Source organism: Talpa occidentalis, unplaced genomic scaffold, assembly GCF_014898055.3.
Source record: "Talpa occidentalis isolate TD23 unplaced genomic scaffold, MPIMG_talOcc4v2.1 talOcc4.10, whole genome shotgun sequence".
NCBI classification, from domain to species: Eukaryota; Metazoa; Chordata; class Mammalia; order Eulipotyphla; family Talpidae; genus Talpa; species Talpa occidentalis.
Genome location: NW_023600993.1, coordinates 6,135,395 through 6,161,008, shown reverse-complemented (window position 1 = coordinate 6,161,008; position 25,614 = coordinate 6,135,395). Strand labels below are relative to the sequence as shown.

Below are 25,614 nucleotides of genomic sequence, written 5' to 3'. Positions count from 1 at the left end.
GTCTGATCCACAGAACAGGTTTTTTGTCTGGTTTTGTTCACTGAAGAGTCCCCAGTGCCCAGAACTGTGGCTCACACGTGGTAGGTGATTGGTACACACATCCTCTGGTGTTGACTTGGTGAGGCCCCTGCATGTATGGACAGGACTGGGGAGTGATCCTCAACTCTTCCCTCCTCCTCAGCTGCTCAGCCACCTTCTTCTGCCTCTTCACAAGTGACTCATCCATCCCCCCACTGCAGGCTGGCAGCTGGTGGGAATAGGCCTTGGCAAAGTGACGGGCGTATGAAGGCATGTTGGGATTGGAATAGGACAGAATTTTTAGAGTAAAAGAGGATGTTTAGATCTCTTTCATTTGGTAAGCAACATTTGGAACTGTGTGTTGGAGTTCATCAGATTTATTAAAAAATTGAGGTACACCATGGTTGCCACAAGGGTCTCTGTCCCAAGGGAAATATGGAGAGATGGTCCCTGCTTTGCAGAGAGAACAGACGGGAACCCACAGTGGCCGGCAGTGTGGTCTAACTGGTTTGTTGTACTTGAGGTCAGTTCTGCTTTCTGAGAGAGTTCTGTGGATGGCAGGGACCAGGGGCTGGTAGAGTTTCAACAGAGAGAAGACACATTTTGGACAAACCTCAAGGATTCATGTCCATTCTTTCCCATTTACTTCTGGTGAGATGTTTAGTTCCAGAATCGTTTTCTTTTGAGGGAAGTGTTTCTAGTAGCTCTTGACAAGTTTGTCTCTGTCTGAAGTGTAGTATCTTTTGTGTGGAAAGCACTCACCTCTGGGGCACAGCAGAAACCCTTGTAGTATTTCTACAAATGACGTGGTGTGTGTGTGTGTTTGCACACGTGTGCCCTATCTGTGTGTGAGTTCCTGTGTGTATATATGTATGTGTGTGTGTACACTTCTTCAGATACTTTAATTTACAGAGCACTTCTATGTCTCTGAACAAGAGACAAATGATAGAAAATGAACCAATATCAGGGATAAAAAAACAATGATACCAGTTTATTGTCATTTGTTTCTTGCTCATTCCTTAACGATAAGGATCGATATAAAAACAACTGCAAAAACTTCTGAAGTCCTTCCTGCCCACAAGATACCTTACTGTACTATTTTTGTTGTATAGGCTTCATCTTCCCATACAGATATACATCACAAAAATAGAATAATATCTCATGTGACACATATGGTTAGATACATAGTGTTGTATATGCACTGTATCTTCAAGGCTGCACCACATATATACACAGAACTGGAATCAACCATACATGTTGCTTTTGCTTAGAATCACTGAACATTTTCCTTTCACACTACATACAGGTCTGTATAATCATTTTATATTACCACATCGCATATAGCTGTAATTTGTTATTTTTTTTTTAGCTTGGTCGTTTTCTGGGTTTTGTCTGTTATATATATGCTATCATAATATTTTTGTGTATATGCATGTTTCTATATTTGTAGGGAGCTTTTTTTAAAGGTCGTTGGCCAACCATGTGATAGGCGTAAAGACTGTTTTCCTTCAAATAAAAGACTAAGATACATGGTCACACAATGTTTTTTCTTGATTTGTGAATGCTACTTGGGTATTATTACTAAGGTAGAGAAATTCAGTCATTTAGCTGCATTTTAAAAATGTTGCCTGTATTGGGAAAAATACATGAGATTGGAACTGGAAAACTCCCACAGATGATCTCCAGTAACCCATATGCAGAGAAGCCCATGAGTGCTGGCGTGAGGGATCTGCCTGCCTGAGCTGGCTCTCTGCACTCTTGGGCTTCGAATCATCTTGTGTACTTAAGACTGTGCTGAGTGTGTATTAAAGCATTTGTTCTGTGACTGTCTTCCAGGTAATTGAAAATTATTTATACAGGGTAACGTCCAGTTAACCAGAGCATGTAATATTCTTTCTCCAAAACAACAAATAGGGCCTCCCTGGTGGCGGAGGGATTAAAGTCTTAGTGCTATCATGCTGTCGGCAGCCACTGCAGCACAGAGTTGGATCCCTAGCCAGGGAACCTACCCACATGGCGCAGCAGACTTCTCCTGTCTCGCCTGTTGCTCCCCTCAGCAGTGTATTTCAGTCAGTCTGCCTGTTCTGCTCCCCAATCTGTCTCTGGTGAATCCTCTCACCCCCTGCACCTCTGGCCTGTACCCCAGTTCTTGTATGCATAAGTAAATAAAACAAATCTTTAAAAAAACAAAGCAGAAAAACAACAACAAATAAATGGGCAATTGCTGCTTCTGTTAAAACTAGTCTGCTTCGTTAACTTAGTCTCTGTGTTGTGTCTGTGTCATTGAGTTTAGATATTTAGGTAATTTAAATTGACAAGAAGTCAAATTGTTTATCTTGATGAGAGAATACTAAATCTTCAAGTCTATTTCTAAGCATGAGCCTACCATCATTTACTTGGCAAAATTCCATAAGTAAATAGAATTTCAATTATTAGGTAATTTATTCTCTAGGTTCTGATGGGAATGATTTCTCTGTTCAGACAAGTACTGACAGTTTTAAGTTTTTCAAGTACATTTTAGAATTTACTTAGTACATTTGATGCTACATGTTTCTTTGGTTGTTTTTGTTTCTGCTTTGTTTGGCTTATTTCTCCTGGGAGCAAGCAATAAGGAATCTAAAGGAGAAAATTAAGGGGACATACTCTTAAAGGCAAGAAGAAAAGAGAGTCAAGAACCAATAGTACAGAAGCACCAGCTCATAGAAGCAATAATCCTCCCCCTGCCCCCATTACATTCAGTTGTCTGCCATTTTTATTTTTATTTATTTTTAAAAAGGATTTTATTTATTTACTTATTTTATTTATAGATTTTATTTATTTATGCATACAAGAACTGGGGTACAGGCCAGAAGCGGGGTGTGTGTGTGTGAAAGGATTCATCAGAGACAGAGTGGGGAACAGAACTGGCAGACTGACTGAAATACACTGCTGAGGGGAGCAGTGGGTTAGACAGGAGAGGTCTGCTGCACCAAGTGGGTTAGCTCCCTGGCTGGGGATCAAACTCGTGCTGCAGTGGCTGCGGATAGCTTCATAGTGCTGAGACATAACCCCTTGCACCACCAGGGAGGCCCTGTCTATCATTATTTTATTTTATTTTTTTAAAAAGATTTATTTATTTATGGGTATAGTCAGAAGAGGGGAAGGGTGAAGGAATTCACCAGAGCCAGAGCGGGTAGCAGAACAGGCAGACTGATGAAGTACATTGCTGAGGGGAGCAGCAGGCGCGGCTGGAGAGGTCGGTGCACCATGTGGGACCATTGCTGGCGGCCGGGGATTGAACCAGCGCTGCAGAGGCTGCAAGCAGCTTCGTAGCCCAGCGCTCAACCACTGTGCCACCAGGGAGGCTCCCTGTCTACCATTTTTAAAAGAGGTCAGTGTGACTTCGTCACCTTTTCTTTGTGAAGAAATAGAAGGGAACCAATGGGGATAAAATATGAAAAACATTTATGTTTTAAGATGGTAATATTCTGGGTGAAGTTTTACTCTTTGTAATATTAAACTAATAATTAAAAATTTTTAAAAGCCATGTGTGTGTGTGTGTGTGTGTGTGTATGTATATACACTTAAAAGGTCATGTATATGTACATGTACATATATATAATAGTTACTGTAAGTATTAAGAATCCCCATACTCAAGGTAAATATAAAATTTCAGTAGTGCAGGTTAAGTGTAGGGCTACTTAAATAGTCAAGAAGTTTCAAATAGCGTGATTAGACAGCTGTGCTTTCCAGGTGCCCTGGTAACCATGACTACAGTCTCAGTCCCTCCTCACAGGTCTCTAGCTCTGGTCCCACTCCTTTGTTTTGTAGAGGACTGTGCCAGCTTCAGAGTTTTAGAAGGAGGAAGTGACTGCTCAGGACCACACAGTGAGCTGGAGGGTGACTTGAAACTAGAAGCTGGGTCTGTGGATTCCTAACTGTGTGTTCTTTTTATTTTTTCACTGTGTGAAAGAAGTAAATTGGACTCTGCTTGCTTCTCTTACAGGGGTTGGTGTATGTCCAGTTACTGACCTTTTTGGAACTCTTTGGGATGGAACTTATACTTAAAATGGAAAAAGACATGGCAAATAGGTTTAGCATAGAGAGGGGAAATCCATCATTTTGCTAATCTCAGAAATTATGATATATAAAGAAATAGGGAATAGTAAAAATTTCAACATGCAGCAACAAATTTCTTGGTCAAATATTAATTTGCTTTTAAAAAACTAAGAATTGGGCCTCCCCTGTGGCACAGTGGGTTGAGCGTAGCGCTGTGAAGCTGTCTGCAGCCTCTGCAACACAGGTTGGATTCCCAGTGGGCTGGGGAGAAAACCCACATGGTGCGGCAGACCTCTCCTGCCTCGCCCACTTCTCCCCTCAGCAGTGTCTTCAGTCGGTCTGCCTGTTTTGTTCCCCGCTCTGTTTCCGGTGAATCCTCTCACCTTCCTGCACATCTGGCCTGTGCCCCAGCTCTTGTATAAATAAATAAATCTTAAAAAATAATAATAAACTAACAATTGAGTTGGATGAATTTGTTGTGATTTTTACTTCTTATTTTGCTTTCTTCCCAACTTCCTCTGTATCCTGAAACAACCTTCTAAGGTTGTTTTTACTTTATCTCTTTTTCTCTTGCCCTAAAAGAAATCTACAGGAACTCTAGGTTTCTGTGTGTTGCTGTAGAGAGCCAAGTCTATTTTCTGTCTTTCCTGCTCCTCATCCTTTGGTACCCTTTATTTTTTCAGTTATATTTCTGTTCCTCTCCACACACCCCTCCAAACCTTTTGCTTTAGGAAACTTTGTCTCCTGTAATTTTAATAGTCTGAACACTTTCTTCCTGCTGTTTTGCTTATCCAATGTTTACTTGTCTTCTCTCTAAAACCTAGTAACTCTGAGTGATACCTAATCATCTTTCTTTCAGTATCTCTAAGATGTATATCCTTTATTGGCCAATCTTTATTATAAAGTATTGGTATTAAAAAACAAACTGTAGGGGCCTCCTTGGTGGCACAAGGGGTTAAGTCTCAACACTAACAAGCTATCGGCAGCCACTACAGCACAAGTTCAAACCCTGGCCAGGGAGCTGACCCACATGGTGCAGCAGACCTCGCTTGTCTCACCCACTGCTCCCCTCAGCAGTGTATTTCAGTAGTTCTGCCTGTTCTGCTCCCTACTATGTCTCTGATGAATCCTTTTACCCCACCTCACCCTCCCCCCGCCCTCCACACCTCTGGCTTATACCCCAGCTCTTGTATGCATAAATAAAATAAATCCTAAAACAAACAAAAAGAAACTAGTCAATGAAAAAAAATCCTTCCCATCTTCAGTTCCTAGTTTATTGGAGGTAACCACTGTTAACTGTCTTTTGTAGCCTTCTTAGGTTTTTCACCTCATGGTCACAAAGTGGCTGCCTTACCTCTAGTATCACATTTGCCCTCAAGACTCAGTAATATACCATTCTTGTCCAAGTCAGGGAAGGGAGGAAAAAGATTATCTCGAGCCATATCTAACCCTTTTGCTAAGAAAAGCAAAAGCATTTCCAAAAGCCCAAAGCAGGCTTCTGTAGCTATCTTATTGCCCAGGTCTGCCCCATGACTACTCCTAGCTACAAGAAACTCTGGAATGGAGAGGACATTAGTCCTCTCTTATCTGTGGTTTCACTTTCTGCAATTTCAGTTACCTGAGGTCACCTTCAGTCATACATTTTCAGTTGCCTGCCCTTCTGAGTAGTGTGATGGAACCTTAAGTCGGCCCGGTAAATGAATCATCCCCTCTGTATGTATGTGGCCCGTTAGTCATTTAGGAACGGGCTCAGTTATTAGATCCTGGCCCTGTCACGGTGATGGTGTTCACGTCACCCTTACTTTTCTAGTAATGGTCCCAAAACACAGGAGTAGTCAAAGATGCTTTGTCAAAGAAAAGCCAGAAAATGCTCTTGTTAAGTGAAAAGGTGGAAAGTTCTTCATAAGGAAAAAAAAATCCTATGCTGGGTTGCTAGGCTCCAGGTAAGAACAAATGAGAACGAATCTTCTATATGAAATCGTGAAGAAGGAAAAGAAATTTGTGCTGTTTGTGGTTGCACCTCCAACTGTGTAACAGCTCCAGCCACCGTGGGGAAAGCGCTGAGTGAGGATGGACATAACACTGAATCTGGGGGAGGGAGAAGACATGGGTGGAAATTGTGTTCTGATTGACAGCAGTAAATTGCACCCCAGAACATTGAGCCTTAGGGAGACTTCAGCAAGGGGGCCCCTGAAACCAGCCAGTGTTGGCTCCACAGACGTAGGAATAGTTTTGGCTTGAAAGACATAAAAGCTTGTGCGTAGTTAATGCTGCTGCCACATTTCCAGCAGAGTTGAGGCGGTTGTTCAGGGAGAAAGGCATGGCTGTGCAGGGGAACCACAGTGTACGGGGGCTCGTCCAGTCCTAGCCGAGGCTTCAGGCATCCATGTCTAGGATTGTGCCCCAGGAGGATAAGGGCGGATGCCTGCGTCCGTCTTCTCAGTCCCTCTAACAGAGGTAAGAAGGGAGAAGGCAGCACAGAGAGTTTCTTCTACACACAAAATAATCTTTTCACGTTCGACTTTGAGAAATTAACTTTACAACAAGCCACTTTTAATAATTCTTCTATTTCCAGTAAATTTTTCAGTGTCTTTTTTTGTCTTCTCACATGTTCTTAAAAATTATGAAAATTTTGCTTTTCTTTTCCAGTTTTTTAAAAGTTCTGATATCAAGAAGCTTTTCATTTCCACTCATGGAAAACCCAACCAGGATAATTAAGAAAACAAAAGGGATATTGGCTCACACAGCTGGAACAGTGGGCTGGAACAGGGGTCCTGGTGTTGCCGGACTCTGGCTTCATTTCTCTTCGCTTTCTCGGTGCATGGCTTCGTCCTTGGGCTGACCTCTGTGGCGGGGGTAGAATGCTACTTCATGTTAACCAGAGAAGAATGAATCTACTGATGCCTCTTTTAGGCTTCTTTCCAGAGAGTCTAGAGCAAAAATCAGCAAGGCATGTGCTTGTCCTTGAACCAATCACTGTGATCTGAAGCCTCTCCGCCACTTACTTAACTGGGTCTTGGTAACTGTCCCCATTCCTGGCATCCCTGTTCCCATGGCATCCTTCCTTTCTGGTCATAGCCTCATTTTCCCTTCTGTTTCTTCCCTGAACTTTGTTGCTCTCTCCACACCCCCCTCCCCATCTTGTTGTCTTAATGTTTCTCCTCCTAGCCCTTATTTCAGAGAGGTTAAACCTCCCCTCCACCCCCCACCAGTCTCGCATTCTTGACAGTATAATTTCTTTGGTGTGTCTTTAACTGGCAAAAGTGACATGAAAGTTCAGTTAACATAAAGCTTATGAATCTTAGGTGCCCAAAGTTATTCAGTCTTTAGACCTGAACTTAGTGATTTTCACTGGTGCTTCCTATAGCCAAGTCCCCAAAGAGATGCATTTTTAAAACCCATGTCCTTAGTCATAGTTTTAAAATCCTGTTGGGACAGAGAGATGCTGACACAGGCAAGCTCAAACTGAAATTTGGAAACTGGGATATTTCACAGCTTGAAAATCAGTATACATCCTAGTGTGGAGGAAAGTATTTCACGGTCTGTAGAAATCCCATAGAAAAGAAGTGGGTGCTTGTGGGGCTTGGCTGGGAGCAGCCCGGCCAACCTTGTCAGAGTAAACACAGACAAGGGCTGCAGGGAGCAGTTGGTCTGAAGGGAACTAGAACCCTGGTGATAATCAAGACAGGCTGAGCTCAATCTGCGATGATGAGGTGGGGTCCGGGGAGCGTGACCCAGCATTGGGGTGAGGGCCAGCAGGAGAGGGGGCCTCACCATCTCCACCAGCTGGAAGGATGCAGTTACGTGGCCCGACACCCAGGCTGGCCCTGGCAGAACCAAGATGGGACCTGCTTCTCATCAGCTCCTGGCCTCCAGGATCAGACATTAAAAACTATTTTCCTATTTTAAAATTACTTTCTGGGGCCTCCCCGGTGGCGCAGCGGGTTGAGCCCCACGCTGTGAAGCTGTCTGCAGCCTCTGCAGCGCAGGTTAGATTCCTGGCTGGCCAGGGAGAAACCCATGTGGCGCAGCGGACCTCTCCTGCATTGCCGGCTGCTCTCCTCAGCAGCGTCTTTAGTCTGTGCTGTTCTGCTCCCCACTCTGTCTGTGGTGAATTCTCTCACCCTCCCGTGCCTCTGACTGTACCCCAATTCTTGTATAAATAAATAAATCTTTAAGAAAATACCCACAAAACTACATTAAAATCTTTAAAAAAATTACTTGCTGTCCTGAGTAATCGCTTCAAGTTCACTTACAAATCAGTTGTAGCAAGTCTTGCATTTCTGCCATGGCTAACAAGCCCTCTTGTCTGTCCACCCTGTTTTAAGAACCTACACAAAAGCCACTTCTTTTGAAGCCCATGCCGCTGTCCCTTCAGAAAATCCCATCCATCCTAGCCTGCCTGCTGTTTGTCAGTGGCCAGGCCTCCGTTCTAGGCTCTTCAAGGCCCAGGGTGTGGCTGTTCCTCTTTGGGCCTGGGGCCCCCGTGGGTCCGTGAGGTGGTCTCTGCCTACAGAGTGCCCTGTGCCTCTCGGTGACTGGAGCTTGCCATGGGCCCCGAGATGAGCAAACAGCACTGAGGCCTGACGTGTCTCTGTGCTAAGTTCTAGCCTCCGCCTTCTACCTCTGTCCTGACTGATCCCTGAGGCTTGGAGGGAGCAATCAGGTGTATGGGGGACCTGTTGTTGGAGGGCTCTCTGGGGCTCTGCAACCTTCTTTTATCAATTATAAACAATTCTGGATGTTATACTTTGTGCAGTGTCTCCTCTTCATAGCTGAAGACCACCTCTGGCTCGTCCAGGCAGTTCCACGTTCATGTGCGAAGTGTGTAGGGTGGCGTGCGCACATTTTATCGGTCAGGTACTTGTACTCTCTTGTCCTTCTGTTCAGTGTTTAACTCAGTGTGCATTTATGAGTGAGAATTGAGGGCACATCTTTTCTCTTTCATAAAGAATAGTGGCTGCATGCCAAGTGAACGAAAGGAATGATCTAGAAAGAGTGCATGTATTCATTTCTCCCTGTGCCTTTCCCAGCTTATTAAAATCGGCAGCGGGTGCCTTAATTAATCATGATATTAAAACAACAGACACATGGCAGAACTCTCAGAAGCTCTGGAAGATGCTGGGCCCTATGTTTGCTTAAATAAGAGGAAGAGAGCTTCTGCTTGACGCCTTGACTTTCCAGAGGAGAAGACATCCATGCACTTTTCTTGGCAGCACCAGGCCATACGAGAAGGGTTTCAGCTGATCCTCCGAAGCAGCTGATACCTTAGCGCGTCCATAAATAAAACCTGCCCCTGAGCTTTGCTGCAGGGGAGTGGACATCACCTTCACCTTGGGGGGCAGGTGCAGGGCTGTATTTTCTCAGGTTCCCCTCTCTCTTGAAAACTTGTTTGGGAAAATGGGGGGAAGAGAATGAAGAATCATTTATTTAGATGCAGTGTAAATTGGCATGGCCACAGTTGGCTGCCTGTTCCCAGGGCAGGTAGCGCATGGCTCCTGTAACAGCAATGCTGGAATTACCTGCATTTCAAAGCATGCTGATAACTGTTGGCAATTATGGGATTTTGCCTGAGATGTCCGGGCGAAGTGGCCATACTCCTTAGCTCTGCCTCCCCTGAACCAAAGCGCTCCTGGAATACGAGGTCTCTGCATCTTTCCAGAAAGCAAGCCCTTCTAGGTAGCTTGGCCTCAGGGATCTCCCAAACAAAGAAATGCGTGAGACTCTTTGTTCCTTTTGGACCTCTAGCTAGTATCCTAGTATTGCTGATTCAGGCCATCAGAAAATGAGCTGAACAACACTCCTCACGTCTGTTGTTCTGATAAAAATGTCTCTAGCTTGCTTGCACACTCTTTCTTCTGCCCTGGGAGGTACAGCTCCAACTTGTTCTCCACATTACTTCTATAAAGAAAAATCAAAGAAAAAAACAACCGTTCACCTGGCAGAAACAACCCTCTCCAAAGAACAATTGGTGCTATTGATTGTGTAAAATATGAAATTCTGTCTTGAGGTGGCAAGTGAACGGGGCTGTCTGTGGCCTGGGCCCAGGGAAGGGAGGAGTTCTCCAGATGAGATCTCCAGAGCCTGATGCTGATCCTGTAGCTGCGGAGAGAAGGATGGGGCTTACTGAAGTGGGTGGGAGGTCTTGCCGCCTGGAGAGGAGGCTATGGTGGGATGGGTGGGTGGGGGCGACACCTCAGTGAATGTGGAATGTCTTGTGGGACCCAGTTTTGTTTTGTTTTCTAATGTAGTGTGTGCTGTGTTACTGGACGTTTCCCAGGCCCTTTCCCCACAGTGGTCTGGAAGGACTGCTGGCACAGGCCGCATTAGGTTCAAGGCCATTTGCTAATTAATGGCAGCAATGACCTTGTGCTCACTTTCCATTGTTCTTATGGATTTCTTTTGTTAGAAGGCTTTTTAAAAAAAATATTTGTTTATGCATACAAGAGCTGAGGTGTAGGCCAGAGGTGCAGGGAGGTGGTGGTGGTGAGAGGATTCACCAGAGACAGAGTGGGGAGCACGACAGGCAGATGTACTGAAACACACTGCTGAGGGGAGCAGCAGGAGGGGTCTGCTGCACTGTGTGGGTCAGCTCCCTGGCCGGCCGGGGATTGAACTCAGGCCACAGTGGCTGGTGATAGCCTGATAGCAGTCTGTCTCTAACCCCTGCACCACCAGGGAGGCCCCAGAAGGTGTTAATGCAGAGTTCAGGATATGCTTTTGGTTCATTTAAATAATGTGTAAGTAGTCAGTGTAATTTTTGAATATATGACTGCTTTAGGGTAAGGATGCTAGATTATGTATTTGTAAAGTTTTTTTTTTTTTTTTTTTTTTAAGTTGTGTACTCGTTTTTCCACAGGCCCACAGGCATCTTAATGTACTTGTCCCTCCCCGGGTGGACACGTAGGCCTGTGGTCGGGCGTCCAGCTCTCCGTGCAGAGCTGTGCACCGGGCCAATTAAGCACAAGGAAACTGCTAACCGGCAGAAAGACCTTTGTTCCCGCTTCTTTTTTATAGCTGTTGTTTCTGTTTGAAGTTCTTAGGCAAGGGAGGGGGGCAGTCTTACTGTCTGGACAGGCCTGGCTTCCCCTCAGGGAATTGGAGAAACCGGTCCTCTTCAGGAAGAAAGGCAGCAGTAGCCTCCTGCGTTTGTGTGGCCTCAGGGCTGTGGACTCTCAGCCCTTCCCCACTGGGCCCTTGACAGTCTGCACCGGGCCAGCCAGTGAGGTTTGATCAGATCCCCTTTGTAGTTAAGGACACTGGTGCTGGCCCCGCTGGAGTCACTTGATCCAGGTCATCTGGTAAAGTGTGGGCCAGAGCTGAACTAGGAATCCAGCTTTTCTGATTCCATATCTGGTGCTCTTTGCTGCTGGAGACCCAGCTTGAGATTGCTGAGAGCACGAGAAGCAAGGGCGCCATTACTCTCAGCTTCTTGGTCTGCCTTTGTCTTGATCCCTGACTGATCTCACTTACTCCTGGTCTCCCCTGTGGATGGGGGTTCCCTGCCTTTGGCTTAGTTCTTAATTCCTAGACCCCCTCCTCTGTCCCCAGGATCTTGCTTGTGCACTGGGGCATGGCTCAGTGGCACTGAGGCCACAGGGGTCTGTGCTTCTCTGGGAGGCTGAAAGTGGCTCTTCTAGTCTGGCTAGGACCTAGTTTTCCAGAACTCTGCCTGCTGTAAAGGCACTCTCCTTCTCACCTTTTCCAGGTTGGACCCCAGGTTGGATCCAGAACTCAGGGCATCCAAGTCGGCTCCTCCTTCACCCCAGCTTAGATTCTAGAATTCTTCCTTCTCATTTGTTCTTTCAACAGATATTTACTGAGCACCTCCTGGTGCCAGACATTGGGTTGGGTGCTAGGGATCCAGTGATAAGGATGCAGGGAGGGAGATGGCCATGAACCAGGAGCTCAAATAGGACTCACCGGGCTTCTGAAAGGAGTTCATGATGGGGCCCCCACTGTTTTCTTCCCAGCAAGCACTATCCGCTTTGGCCTCTTGAGCTGTCCAGTCACCCATTACAGCGAAGGAGAAAAACTCCAAAGAATTTTACAATTCATGAAAAGAAAAGTCCTACAGCATTCCAGAAATTCTTTGCTCACACCAGGGTTAGTCGATGGCAGCATTGTTGCCATTTTGGTCCAGACGATCCTTTGCTATGGGCTGTGTCCTGTGCATTGCAGGGTGTTTGGCAGCATCGCTGGCCTCCATCCCCTGGATGCCGGTAGTGCCCCAAGTTGTGCCCCCAGGCATGCTGAAGTCCCCTGAGCAGGGAGAAGTAAGGTCATTGCTCTGTTTGAAAGCCATGGCCCTGACCTCCCCTCCACTCGGTGAGTCCTGTGTCTGCGTTGCAAGGTGATTCGAAGGTTTTACTACCAATCAGAGACGAGCAAAGCAAGGCCACAGAGCAGCCGCCCTGTCCTCACCAGAGTGATGTGGATGAAACGACAGGACCCTATTGTGGGGGCACCTGAAATCCCACAGCTGCTGGCAGACTGCTTACTCCATGTGCTTACTCCGGGACCTAAAGCATGCACTCCTAAGTACGCACGCGCAGAAACACAGGCGTTCGCACTCCGGCGGGTGGTGGATGGAATACGTGTAGAGGCAGTGTTTCCAACGGCCCCGATTCTAGACAGCCTTGCAGGAATTTGTGTATGGATAATTAGAATTTGCAAGAATGTGAATATCATCTTAATATTTTTGGCATTCTCTAAATAGGATTAAATGAACTAAAATTGTCCATAATAATGAAAACCACTAAAATAATCATTTTTGTTTGCAAGAAAACATTTGTGTTCTAAAGCACAGACGGCATTAGTTGTAAAACTAGCAAATTATACTATTTTGCAAGAGATTCCTCCTTTCTTGGGAATGGAAATTGATTAAATTCCATTTTCTGTTACATTTATTTATTCTAATTTATTTAAAACATCTGAACCTGTACTTAAAAATGCTGTTTATAACCCTTGATTCTTGTTAATAAAGCAAAATTTCTATTCAGTAATTAGGTATCATTTGGCTTTGATATATTTAATGCTTCAAAGTTTAGGTTTTCAAGGTTTCAAACTTAGAATTATATACTGTGACTTTTTTATTAAATAAGATTAGAGGTATGCTGTGTATTTTCTGGACTGGATGATGGACTGGATTCAAAGGGTGCTTCTGGAGGGAGAGAAATGTTGCGCCATAAGGTCCTGTGAAGGCAGACTAAACTGGAAGTTAAAGATGGGGTCAAACGTGTTTCAAATATAATGTATATCAGGTGATGACAGCACAATTAGGCGGTTTGCTTTCCCCAAATTGTCTTTGCAATTTAACCCTAAAATTCACCTCTAGAGGGTGCTATTGTATTGAAAATTTAAGTTGTTAATTTGAAGCCCCATTTGAAGGTTTTTTTTTTTTTTAAATTGCACTTATTTGTTTTAAAATCTCACTATCTTATGGTAAATGAGCTAGTATTGCTTAGTAGTAGTTGAGGACGTTTTAACTTACAAATGATACTCTTTTATAAACAGTTAATGTTAAGACGTAATAATAATTGCTTTTGTGAACAGTTTGACATTAAACTGTCCGTGTGTGTATGTGTCATTTCAGTGTGAGCAATCCCAGCTTGGAAAAATAATCAATACTTTGTGATATATTTAGGAATTCTTTCCCTTAAAGAAGGTATAATAGCATTGGAAATCTAATAGGAAATTCCGGTTCACATCATTGATACTTGAGGCATTTTAAATTTGTTTTGTTATGATCTTTAAAGTTCAAAAACTACATTGTTGAAGATACTGTGTGCAAAGCATTCTTTAAAATCTGATGGGGGATGGGCCTCCCCGGTGGCGCAGCAGTTGAGCGCTGGGTTGCGAAGCTGCCCGCGGCCTCTGCGGCGCCAGTTCGATCCCCGCCTGCTCCCCGGCCACCGGAGGAGGGTCCCACATGGCGCGCAGACCTCTCCTGCCGCCCGCTGCTCCCCTCAGCAGTGTACTTCGGTCCTTCTGCCTGCTCTGCTCCCCGCTCTGGCTCTGGTGAATTCTCTCACCCTCCCGCGCTTCTGACTGTACCCAGTGCTTGTATAAACAAAACAAACAAACAAACAAATAAATAAATAAAACATGCCTCTATAAAAAAAAAAAATCTGATGGGGGAGAGATACATAAATGATCTCATAACCTGCCATGTTTTAGATTGATTGCGATATAAACCTAAAATATGGTGGAAGAGAGAGATTAATTCTAATTCCTGACTGATGGGGTTCTTGGACAAGTGGAGTTTTAGTTAAGTTTTTAAGGAACCACAGAATTTTGGATTCTAAACACTAAAAGAAAAGGAACTTTGGTTCAAGTCTTCCTTACCACTCAATGGAAGCCCTTGTCTATGCTTTCCTTCTCACAACTTATTCCTAGTAATTAAAGTAATTAGATAGGACAGTGAAAGTTGCTTGACCAGTGGAGTATTTTATAGGCAACAGCATCATCATCGTTATCATCATTACTTTTCACTGCATGCAGGAGGCGCCTACTCTCAGCAGGTTCTAGGACATTTTAATACCCCTGGCTTCTTGATTAACTGATCACCATATTTCAACATAGAGCCAACTTTCTTCCTTTGATAAAGTCTTTCTTGATGATTATGATTATTCACATATCAGCTTAAGGTGATTGAAAGAATAAATTAGGAGGAAAAGACTTTTCAGATGAAAATGTTAACTAAATATCTACTAGCTTGCTTAGAATCCCAGGGAGAAGAGAGCCGCTGAATGTAGTGGGGGAACTGGGGCCCAGAAGGGTTATTTATATTTCCCAGTGTCTTTGAAGAGGTCTCAGTTAGATTTAACATTGAAATATGACCTTCTCTGCAAGGACTCTAATGAGGGCATTTTATTTTTTTAAAAGTGTCTGAAGAGTGAGCGATTATTTTGCTTTCATGGAGCAGTTCTGAGTTTTGGTGACTGTTTTAAAGGCAGCCAGCTCTCCAGCCAGTGTGTCCGGGCTTGGTTTTGCACCATCGTCCCACAAGCCTGATGTGGTGCAAATGCGCAGGGTGTCTTGCATGCAGTGGGGAGAGTCACCCTTCTCTCCAGAAGCTGATGGTCTGGTTTGGGGAGTTGACACATGACATAACTGGTAAATAGATGTGGACAAAGGCATGTGTCTGTAGCCCGCATGCTCTGGCTGGAAGTCTCCGTGCGTTATAATTTCTCCCTGTAGACTGTTCTAGGACAGATGGCTCATCTTAGACACCTTTGAATCTTACAAAGTTCTGAACAAGTGTTTGGACTTTATTTTCTGTGCTTGCTCAGTCAAAATCACAAGGACATATCTTGGTGTGTTGAGAGGAAATCCACACGACCCATGGCCTCGGTCTGGCCCATTTTTTCATTCAGTGCCTGGAAGCGGAGAACTGGCTTCTCCCTCATCTGGATGCTATAAGGAATATATTTTTTGTAGGTAAATTGGAAATACAGAAAAATGTTCAGGATGCCTACCACTCAAAGACAGGCACTATTAACATGTCAGTATTCTTTTTAATTGGTGCAGTGCCTGTGTATATGTCCCCCTGTGTATGGGTGTATTCTCACCTCCGCAGAACTGGTGTGTGGTGTACAAACTACTTTCGTATGCTGTTTTTCTTGCTTTCAGTTATCATGTGGTGTTATCACCTCAAACACAGGATAGATAGCATTGCCTCATGTCATATATTTTTAAAGGAATTCTAATGACTGCATAATATTCTGTCACTGATATACCACAGTTTTATTATATTCTCATCTTTCTGGATTTCTGGCTTTTCAAGTTTACATCCTTCTAAAGAGATTTATGATAACAATCTTTCTGTAAGTGTTTGACCAAATCTTACTGCTTTCTTAAGGCAGACTTCTAGAAGTGAAGTAGAGGCCAGTGCAAGTTCAGGCTGTGTTTTCCTTTCTAGCCAATGGGCATGGAGCCCAGGGCATCTCACTTCTGCAGCCTTAAGTGAGATTGAAAATGTCTTTTCTTCTTCTTAATTTGGTACATATAAAATTATTTTCTAATTTGTATTTCTTTAGAATGATCTGGAATATATGTATGTATGGAACATATATATATATATATGTTTTTAAAATGTATGGGCCATTCATTTTCCTCATGTTCTTTGCTTATTTTAAAAATAATTAGGCTTTTTTTCTTTCTACTTACCCTTCATCTACCATGACATATGTCACCGATCGATGTATTCTTTTTCATCTTTTCCTCTCTACCTAGTTTTGGTGTTTTTAGATTTACAAAAACATGAAATGTACATATTCAGTCAATTTTTTCCTCTAACTTCTTTCTTTGATTTAAGATATGTTTTGACTCAGGAAATGTCACTCTATTTTTATATTAGCCTGCATAGCCTGCATATACAGTTTTAAAGTTTTTTATGGTAAAACTTAAAAACAGTTACTGTTTAGTGCTACTTATTTTGTATCCACTGGAACCCTAAAAATGTTCATTGCTCTATTTTAAATATCTGATAGCTCACATGTCTTCATTCTTAAAACTGTTCCCACTTGATATTTTATGGATAAAATTTATTCCCATTGGCACTTTGATTATGAATATATGGTCTATGAATGAACTTGAGAAACTCTGACATTTTCCAATATTAGGATTTTTAAAATACGCATGTCAGTCATACCTGGAAGTGCCACCAGCATTTAAATAAGGGCTCCCCAAATGTGAGTACTGGTGATTCCCCAAAGGAGCTGACAGAATCCAGTTTGAGAAATACCTAGTCAGCCAGTCCAGGGTGCACTGGGAGTAGGAGTGGGTGAACGGAGACACTGTCCTTGAGATGTTTTCATCTTCCTATTCAGCAAGCTTTTCTCCACAGCCTGACAGGGAAACTGACTTTGGGAAGGTGAAGGGTGTTTCACTCTGGCCCTGGCCTACTGGACTGGGCTAGGTAGGAGCTGGCAGGTGGGAATGACAGTACAGAGCAGGGGGTGAGTGGGAGGCCACACAAGTGTTGAGGGAAGAATGGATGTTCACAGCTTAGGCAGGTTGGAAGAGTCTGAGTGGGGAATAATGTGGCTTGTAAGTGTAACTGTTCACTGTGCTTTGAAGCACAAGGCAAAAGGTGTGAAGGAGCTGGGACAGGGCTCCCTGAGCCAGACCCGCTCTTCAGACTGGGGGGGATTTCAGAGGCATAAAGTAACTCTGCCAAAGTGCTATGAAAGTGTCTGGAGGGTCACTCTGTATCCATCTTGCAGACACAGGACAGTCACAATCAGTTCTTGACCCCCTAGGTGGCTCACACCTGAGTAGTACCCCATCATACCTCTCATCCTTGGGAAGACCTCAGTGGGGGGTGGGGGCTGGTGACAGTCATTCCAAACACAAGTCAAGGTATCCCTGTGGGACTGTGTCCCTTAGAGGCTCACACTCAGGGCTGAGTAACCAGTGTTTCATTCATATTTTTATAACTGTATTGTTTCAATCTGATTAAGTCACCATGTTGCAAGAGGAAAAAAGATCCTCAAAATAAGTGTATCAAATGAAGATACCACTGCAGATGAAAACAGTGGTTCTCAAACTTGGCTGCATCTTAGAACCCCTTGGGACTCTTTGAAAGAAGGTGCTAAGGCTGGGCCCCACCCCTTTCACCCCATTAGTTTGGGACAGTCTCAGCATTGGGATTTTTTAAAGCTTTGCAAGACTCCTGTGTAGCCAGTTCGCGCTCCTATGGGATTTACTAGTGACTTGTAACATTCTCTGATGGCAACTCCTTGTGCAGCAATTGTATCCAAAATTATCAGTTGCCTTTGAATCCAATACTTAACGATGTTAAGGTTAAAAAAAATCAGGGCCTCCCCTATGGCACAGCAGGTTAAGTGCAGCCCTGTGAAGCTGTTTGCAACTGCAGCCTCTGTAGCACGGGCTTGATTCCTGGTGGGTCAGGGAGATTTCGTCTGTCTGCCTGTTCTGCTCCCTGCTCTGTCTCTGGTGAATTCTCTCACCCTCCCGTGCCTCTTGCCTGTACCCCAGTGCTTGTATAAATAAATAAATTAAAAAAAAAAGATTTAAGAAAATCTTCTAAATTGAATCTTTAAGTGCAATAATCTTTTTTTTTTTTTTTTAAAGATTCTTTATGATTACAAGAACTGGAGTACAGGCCAGAGGTGCGGGAGGTGAGAGGATTTACCAGAGACAGACTGGGGAACAGAACAGGCAGATAGACCAAAGTACACTGCTGAGGGGAGCACTGGGCTAGTCAGGAGAGGTCTTCTGCGCCATGTGGGTAGCTCCCTGGCCGGGTATTGAACTCACGCTGCAGAGGCTACGGGCAGTTTCACTTTGCTGCGCTCAACCCCTTGTGCCACCAGGGAGGCCCCAGTGCAATAATCTTGTGATTACTAGATGCTTTGAGAGTTGTCTTGCAGCCCTCCCTGCCAAATCCCACTAGTCACTGCAGCACAGCTGATGGTGGACATATCCTTCAGTACCACTGATTCAGTATCTAGAATGTGCAATGGAGCATGAATCAATAGCCTTCCAGATAATAGCTGTGGAATCCTGGTTGTCTTGGCATCTGCTGCCGCCAGTCATTGTCACAGCCGTTGTGACAAGTGTTTGAGGGTTGCAGTCACCTGAAACAGATGCTGAGTATAACACTGGCCTGAATGTGCCTGTCACCCCAAATGCTTCTATTGTTGATCATTTATTTAAGATTCATTTTATTTATGCATAGAAAAACTGGGGTGTAGGCCAGAGGTGCAGGGGGTGAGAGGATTCACCAGTGACAGAGTGGGGAGCAGAACAGGTGGATCTACTGAAATACACTGCTAAGGGAGCAGCGGGCAAGACAGGAGAGGTCTATTGCACCATGTGTGGGTTTGCTCCCTGATTGGGGGTTGAACTCAGGCCTAGGCAATAGCACTAACCCCTAGAACACTAGGGAGGCCCCTGTTGCTGATCTTAACATATGATCCTTGAAGTTATTTTTTTCAAACCTTATTAGCCAGCTCTAATATTCAGACTGTTGTCTATGCTCTAACATAGCCTTGGCTAATTTCTAAAATCTCCAAATAGCATGGAACAGTATCAGCCCAGAAAACACTTCTGTAGTAAATGGTAGCCTATTTATGGCACCCAGAGCTAGCTGTAATCTGCAAGGGTGAAACTTTTTTTCCTGCTTTGTTAATGTGCCCTTCACACTAACTGAAGTCTGACTAGTCAGTGGTCACTCCGTTAGCAGCTTTTGGCCACGAGGTCTAAGCCCTAGTCCCTCCAGCACGGAGTGGCATGGCTGTGTGCTGCTCATCTGTAACTCAGAGGGGACATTTGTCCTGTGTCCCTGTGCAGAAGAAGGACACTTACCCCCACCGCGTCTTTTCCAGTAGGCTCTCAGTTTTGAATTTGTCAGTCTTTTTGAATCCCCCTCCTTGCCCTCCCTTCCTCTTTGTTTTTAGGCAGTTATAATATTGGGGGGGGGGAATATATTCTAAAAGTAGTTTTGTTACAGGGCAGGGAGAGGGGCACCCCAGAGCCCCCAAACCTGGTACAGTGCTACCAACAATTTGGGGGGGGGGCAGGGGCCAGTTGTGCTTGCAACATACTAACTTATATTTTCATCTCCTTAGTCTGCCTAGTCTGGGCTGCCTTCCTTATAAAAGCCACCCCTGCGCTCTCCATGGGAGTCGTTGTGAGGATTATGAAAGATGGTGTATGTAACCTGAACATCAGACCTGTACATGCACAAAGCGGCAGTGGACATGATGAAACATTAAAAAGAGAGAACCTCACACATGTGTGGCCCGTCTACCCCAGCGACAAGCTCTGGGGTCGCTGAAACCCCAAAGTGAAGTCCAGCAAAGTTCCCTGGAAGTTTGCTTCCATGATGGAGTCTTTACTTTTTCTTCCCCCTTAAACTCAGCTCCAGAAAAAGCCACTTCCTGGGTTTGCTTTTCCCTCCTCCGGCTGTGCAGCGGCGGCCGCTTCCTGCCGGCGCGCTCCCCGGCCCCTCGTCCGGCCTCCCGGCCGCCTGGCTCTTCTCTCAAGCCCGCGGCCGGGCCGAGGCTGGTCGGGCGCGGAGAGCCCCCGCGCGGCGCGGCGCGGCGCGGCGCAGTGAGCATGCCCGGCCGCCCTCCCGCCCGCCGAGCCGCCGCGCCGCCGGCCTGTCGGCGCGCCGGGCTCGCGGCGGGCCGTGAGCGCGCGGCTTTGTGCTGGGGTGTGCCCGGGCGCCGCGCTCGCTCGCTCGCTCGCTCGCTCGCCCCGCCCGCCCCGGGAGCCGCCGGCGCCCGCCGCTGAGGCCGCCCCGCCGCCCCGATGCGCGGTGCAGGACGCGGCCCGCCCCCCGCCGACGAGTGAGCCCCTGAGCGGGCTTGTGTCCTTCCATCTTTGTGTGCGCTGTTTTTTTTTTTCCTAACTTTGTTTTGCTCCGCGGAGGCCGGGCCTCCGTCTTTGTCAAGTTTAAGAGAAGAGCCGGGAGCCGCTCGGCGGTGCTTGATTTCTTGAAGCGCACTCTTTCGGGGCGGGAGCACCGAGCTGGTTTTCTGTGCGAGCCCAATAAATGCTGTTGATGAAGATGGACCTGTTGAACTACCAGTACCTGGACAAGATGAACAACAACATCGGCATTCTGTGCTACGAAGGTAGAGGCCCTTCTAGAAAGTGCGCCGCCGGCTCTCGTGAGGCCCCTGCTCGGGGCGCCGGCCCCGGCCCCGGCCCCCGCCGGCCGGCCTGCTCGGGCCTGGAGGGGGCTCGGGCGGCCGGCGGTCGCGGGGCTGTTTTCAGCCCAAAGTGGGTTGTTTGTAGCGTAGCCCTCGGGGGTTACAGAGGAGAAACCCGGTGGGGGAGGTCGGTGAAATCCAAACTGTTAAAAGTTTACTTTGTGCTTGCAACATACTAACTTATATTTTCGGCTCCTTAAAATGTATTTCCTGTTGGTTTTTCGGTGTTTCCTTTAGAGGAAGGACGTTTTGGACTCAAGTAAAAGTTAAACATGCCGTGTGCGTGCGTGCGTCTCTGTGTGTGTGTGTGTGTGTGTGTGTGTGTTGGGGGGAGGGAGAGAGGAGGGCTTTGATACTTATTTTAAGCACACACCATCTGCAGTATCTGTGTTGGATTTTGTCAGCGCCTTGGGTTTTCGTGTTAAGGGGAACAAAAAGTTACAGTGATTCTTTGCTTTCCGGAGAGATTGTCCCAAACAATGAAGAGTTTTTCTATTCGGTTTGGGGGCCGGGAAGGGGGCTGGAAGGGCACCCGTGTCACCCTGCACAGGCCGGCTCTTTGTCTGACTTCCCATTTCCTGTGCAGCTCGAGCGAGCTCTGACATTGAAGGATATTCCCTTCACACTCCGTCCCTGTGGAAAGTGATTTCATAACACGCCAGCCAGAAAGCTAAGTTATAAAGAAAAAAGGCTCCAGATTCTTCTTGTTTATTACCTCCTCCTAAGCCACGAGGCCTCTCGGCACTTCCTGGTAGTGTTTCCAGCCGTCCCTGGTAGGAGTCGGATGAGAAGGAGCAATTTCTTGATCTGCTGGAACATTATCTACGTGCGATTTGAAAAAGTGGTAATGGCCTGGGTTTCAGGGGCCGGAGCCTCTCCCGGGGAATTGGGTTTGGCAGAGGGAGTGTTTCTTGTTGTAACCACTTACAAATAGAGGAGACTCTCCTTTCTGATTCAGTGGGAGCCGTTTCCAAGTTCTCTCCTGTAGTCAAATGAACATTTGTCTGAAAAAGAAAACAGTGAAAAAACTTGGGAGACGTTCGGCCAACGCACTTACGTTTTCCATGTAAAACCCACCTTCCTAACCAGTTTGAAACTTACCCTTTATCCTTCAGGGAAGGAAAAAAATTCATGTTTCTTATTTCACTCTGGATAAGGCTCTCATCATTAAAGTTAAAAAAAAAAATAGGTATTTTTTAACTCCAACTTCCTCCAACTGGGAGACTTTTGATCCTGTGCTTTCTTTGAATCTGCTGCTAAGGCGACCCTGCTTCTGAACTCACTCATGTAAGAGACATGCTTCTGAATCTAGTCTACTAAGCAAGTGGCTAGCTTGTTTCCTATGAAATTAATGTACTTTTTTTTTAAAAAGCTTTATTTTCAGTGGATAAGACATTCAAAACTTTTAAGACAATTCCTGTTGGGTGGTTTTTGTCATCAAGTAACAGGATATTTTCAAAACAAAGCAAAACATAATGACCAGCCTAAGAGGAATATAGGTAGTTAGGAAATTGACGCCACATTCATTATTCATGTCTCCAGTTGGTGGTGGTGAGGAAAAGCTTATGGGAAGCTGGCCCAGGTTGACTTGTTGCTGTGCATGTGAGACCTGAGTGTGGCCTTCCAGCCGCTTCCTTGCTTGGGAGGAAGAAACTTTGGTTTTGAAAGTTGAGTAGAGTTGGGGGAGGAGATGCTGTAGTCTGTTTGGTTTAAACATCTGCTGCTATTTTCCTTATGATGAAAGTTAACATTATTTTAACACCAAAATAAATACACAGGAAATGAAGAAAAGCACAGCAAAATTTGAGTGGTGTTTATAGTGGGTTGTTTATGTCCCAGTGGTTTTCTCAGGGTAAACACTACACACATCTGCTCTGAACTCAAAAGGGTGTTTTGAAGAAGATTATAAATCTTAGATGGGATTTTTGGGGGGCAGGGGATAAGAAAAGTTGGAATAGCTATTGTTCTTTTAAATCCAGCACTTGGAGTATTTGAATATGGAATAGAATATTCCTCTTAGCCCCCGTCCCCCTCCCCGCCCCCAGCTCCCTGGCATTCCAGGGTAGTTATCTGGAAAATGGAATGTACAGTTGGTAGGCAGCATTTGATTTCACTCCAGGCACAGGCCATTTTGACACCTCTTACAAATAAGGGACAGGTTAATTTTCTGAATTTTAAAAATCAAGATGTTGACGGCTAGTTATTCTTAGTACCTCGATCAGCTGTACCGTATTCTTTGTTTTAGACACAGCTCTGCTCCTCAACAACCCCTCCCCAACAACTTGGGCACACATAGTGGTTTTTAGACAGTGACCTTGTAGTGACAAGGTCTTCCTAAAATGTCACATTTCATGCAGGCTTGAGTATGGACTCTGCTGGTGACCAGGTGCTCTGGCACCTGGCTCTCACCCTGGTGGTCAGCAAACAAAACAGGAAAAAGAAGGAAAAAAATTAACTACAAGTTGGTTTGGGGTGGGGGCCTGTTCGGGTCAGAGGTTGGCACAGGGCAAGAAGAACCTCAGTTTGGCTACCTTCTGGAAACTGCTTGCCTTCATTGGTGGTGAGCAAACCAGCAGAACTCTGCTTCTTTTAATGTATCTTCAGAACGTCCCGGCTCATTCATTGCTGTTCACCACTTATCGCCCTAATCAACGTTCATTCTGCCCACTTGAAGCCCAGTTTTGCTTCCACATGCATTAACCCAACTCCAGCCCTCATCAGAGATCCTTCTGATCCTCCGAAAAGATGGCACTTCCTGTCTGGAAGCCTTCTGAAGGCAGGGCCCCACCTCAGTGGCCCGCCCCTGTCCTGGTGATGCAGGTTAGGGCTCAGGGTGGCTGACTCGGGAACTCTGGCACTCTCCATTGGCAGCTGCAGTCTCTGCTGTGTAATTTAGCAGTAATTACATACTGTCTTGTGTTCTCTAATTATCTAATTATTGCAGAGGGCCCTAGACATCGTCTAATACGTTAACTTTGTTTTTGCCAAGGAAACTGAGGCCCAGGGAGGCAAGTTGTCTGCTCAGCTTGATTCAGAAAGTTTGTGGCACAACTAAATTTCAGGGGGAAATCCAGTGTCTTCCTCCAGCCCAATTCTTCTGCGCCACCCTGCCTCCAGCATTATTTTCTGTCTTGTCTCCTTGACTAATTATTAACTTCTTGACCTTAGGGACCATGTTGCCTCCCAGGGACCCTCACAGCCCCCCGAACAGGGATAACGCCTTGGATTAAGTGCCCACACAGGCTATCCTGGGTCTCTGTGGCTCTGAAGCCAGTTTCTGGTCTGGCTTCTCAGGCAGGATGGGATGACGAACACCCCAGATGATCTGCATCCTTGGCTCTCCTTGTGGCCAGGCACCTGGCATGGTGTTGAGTTGGAGGCCTCTTGTTGATGCCACCTCACAGCGATCCACCTAGGGAGCAGGGAACTGGCCAGCCCCATGACTTTGGTCAAGATGGCTGACAGTTGTATTTACATAATTACCTGCTGCTGAAACTTCGGTCCTAATAATTGTGCTCCTGGTGGGCTGTGGCTTTAAGCTGCTGTTAGTGATACTTTAATTATGGGTTAAGAGCCATTAGTGTGTAATTTGGTAGAAGAATTCCTCCCCCTTTTAATTTAATAGTGTGATTTATATTGGGAGAAAGTAAGAATAAATTGCATATTGTGTTTGTCTAAAGCTTAAGGGAAGAGTCTGCCGAGTTTCTCAAATTTCAGAGCTGCTCATTGTTTTAGAACATAATTATCCCTTGTTTCATCACAGGCGACATTTAAATTAACTTTCTGGAATTGAAAGGAAAGCGCACGTGAGAGTTGGTGCGCTCAGTGAGACCCTGCTAAGGAGAGGGGCGAGGGCCGGGCCGGGGCTCTCTTGTTTTCTGCCAGTCTCCCCACCAGCAGCAGTTTGATGGAGTCCTGGCCGTATTGTTCTTTGTTTAATGAGCGCAGAGGCATCAAGAAAATTCAGAGCTTGGGTCCTATTAAGGTGAACAGGCCACAGAGCAGAGCCCTGTGCCACCAGCCCTTGGTGCCCAGCCTGGCATGTCAGTGCGTGCTCCTGGTCCAGAGGTGTGTTCTTAGGTAGAACACCTGTGACTGTTTTGCTATAGAAATTCGTTTTACTTTAACTGTTTATTTCACACACACGCAGACGTGCGTGCGTATGAGCGCGCCCTCCACCCCACCCCATTAATCAGACAAGCCCAGGTGAGCCCAGGGCTCTCCTGAGAAAAATCCGGCCAGTTTGTGTTTCTTCTAATTACAGTTTGTGGAGGAAAGGTGTGATTATACCCTGCTTCCTCCCAGCTCCTCCACCCTGGTTTCTCTGCCCTCTTCTGGAAGGATTGTTTTACTTGGCTGTTCATCTTCTCCTGGAGCCTGCACTAGGCTTTGTTTGGGAAGGCAGAATTCTCTTCCTTCCTTCCTCCTTCCCTTCTCTATTGTCTGCATGGCCTTCTGTTCCGGTGGGGGGGGGGGGCTGGATTTGTTGCTGTGAAGATTTTTTCAGCCCATGCCCAAAGGTACAGAGAACGCCCCTCGGCTGGCCCGTGGGAAAGTTCAAAACCTCTCAGGGGCAGCCTGGTTCTGCGCCACTGTGAGGATAGTCAGAAAACGGGGGTTTGTCCTGACAAACGTAGATCCAGACTCAGCACTTCAGCATATACACAGATTCAGAAACCAGTCTTACCAGGGATTGACTGTGGCTGCATCTGTCTTATCTCCATGTATCTTCACACTGGTCGCTGGCTGTTTATATTTAGTGCTATTACTGCCTTGCAGTTTGTAGCCTGGCTCAGAACCTCACTTTGTGGTACAGAAGAGAGTCCCTCTTCTATTTGTAATGAACTCATCTATCAGCCCTCCCGGGCCT

General features: G+C 45.7%; 1 protein-coding gene across 4 annotated transcripts in view; it reads left to right on the top strand.

The window, feature by feature from the left end:
* VGLL4 (vestigial like family member 4) overlaps positions 1-25,614 on the top strand; it is a 115,897-nt gene that overhangs the window by 36,259 nt on the left and 54,024 nt on the right. The window contains exon 1 of one of the 4 annotated variants that reach the window (XM_037522945.2): positions 20,338-20,666. The exons of the other annotated variants lie outside the window; for them this stretch is intronic. Coding sequence (XP_037378842.1) covers positions 20,585-20,666 — 82 coding nt within the window. The 5' untranslated portion in view covers positions 20,338-20,584. Of the gene's footprint in view, positions 1-20,337; positions 20,667-25,614 lie in introns of those variants that run through there. 4 annotated transcript variants of the gene reach the window in all.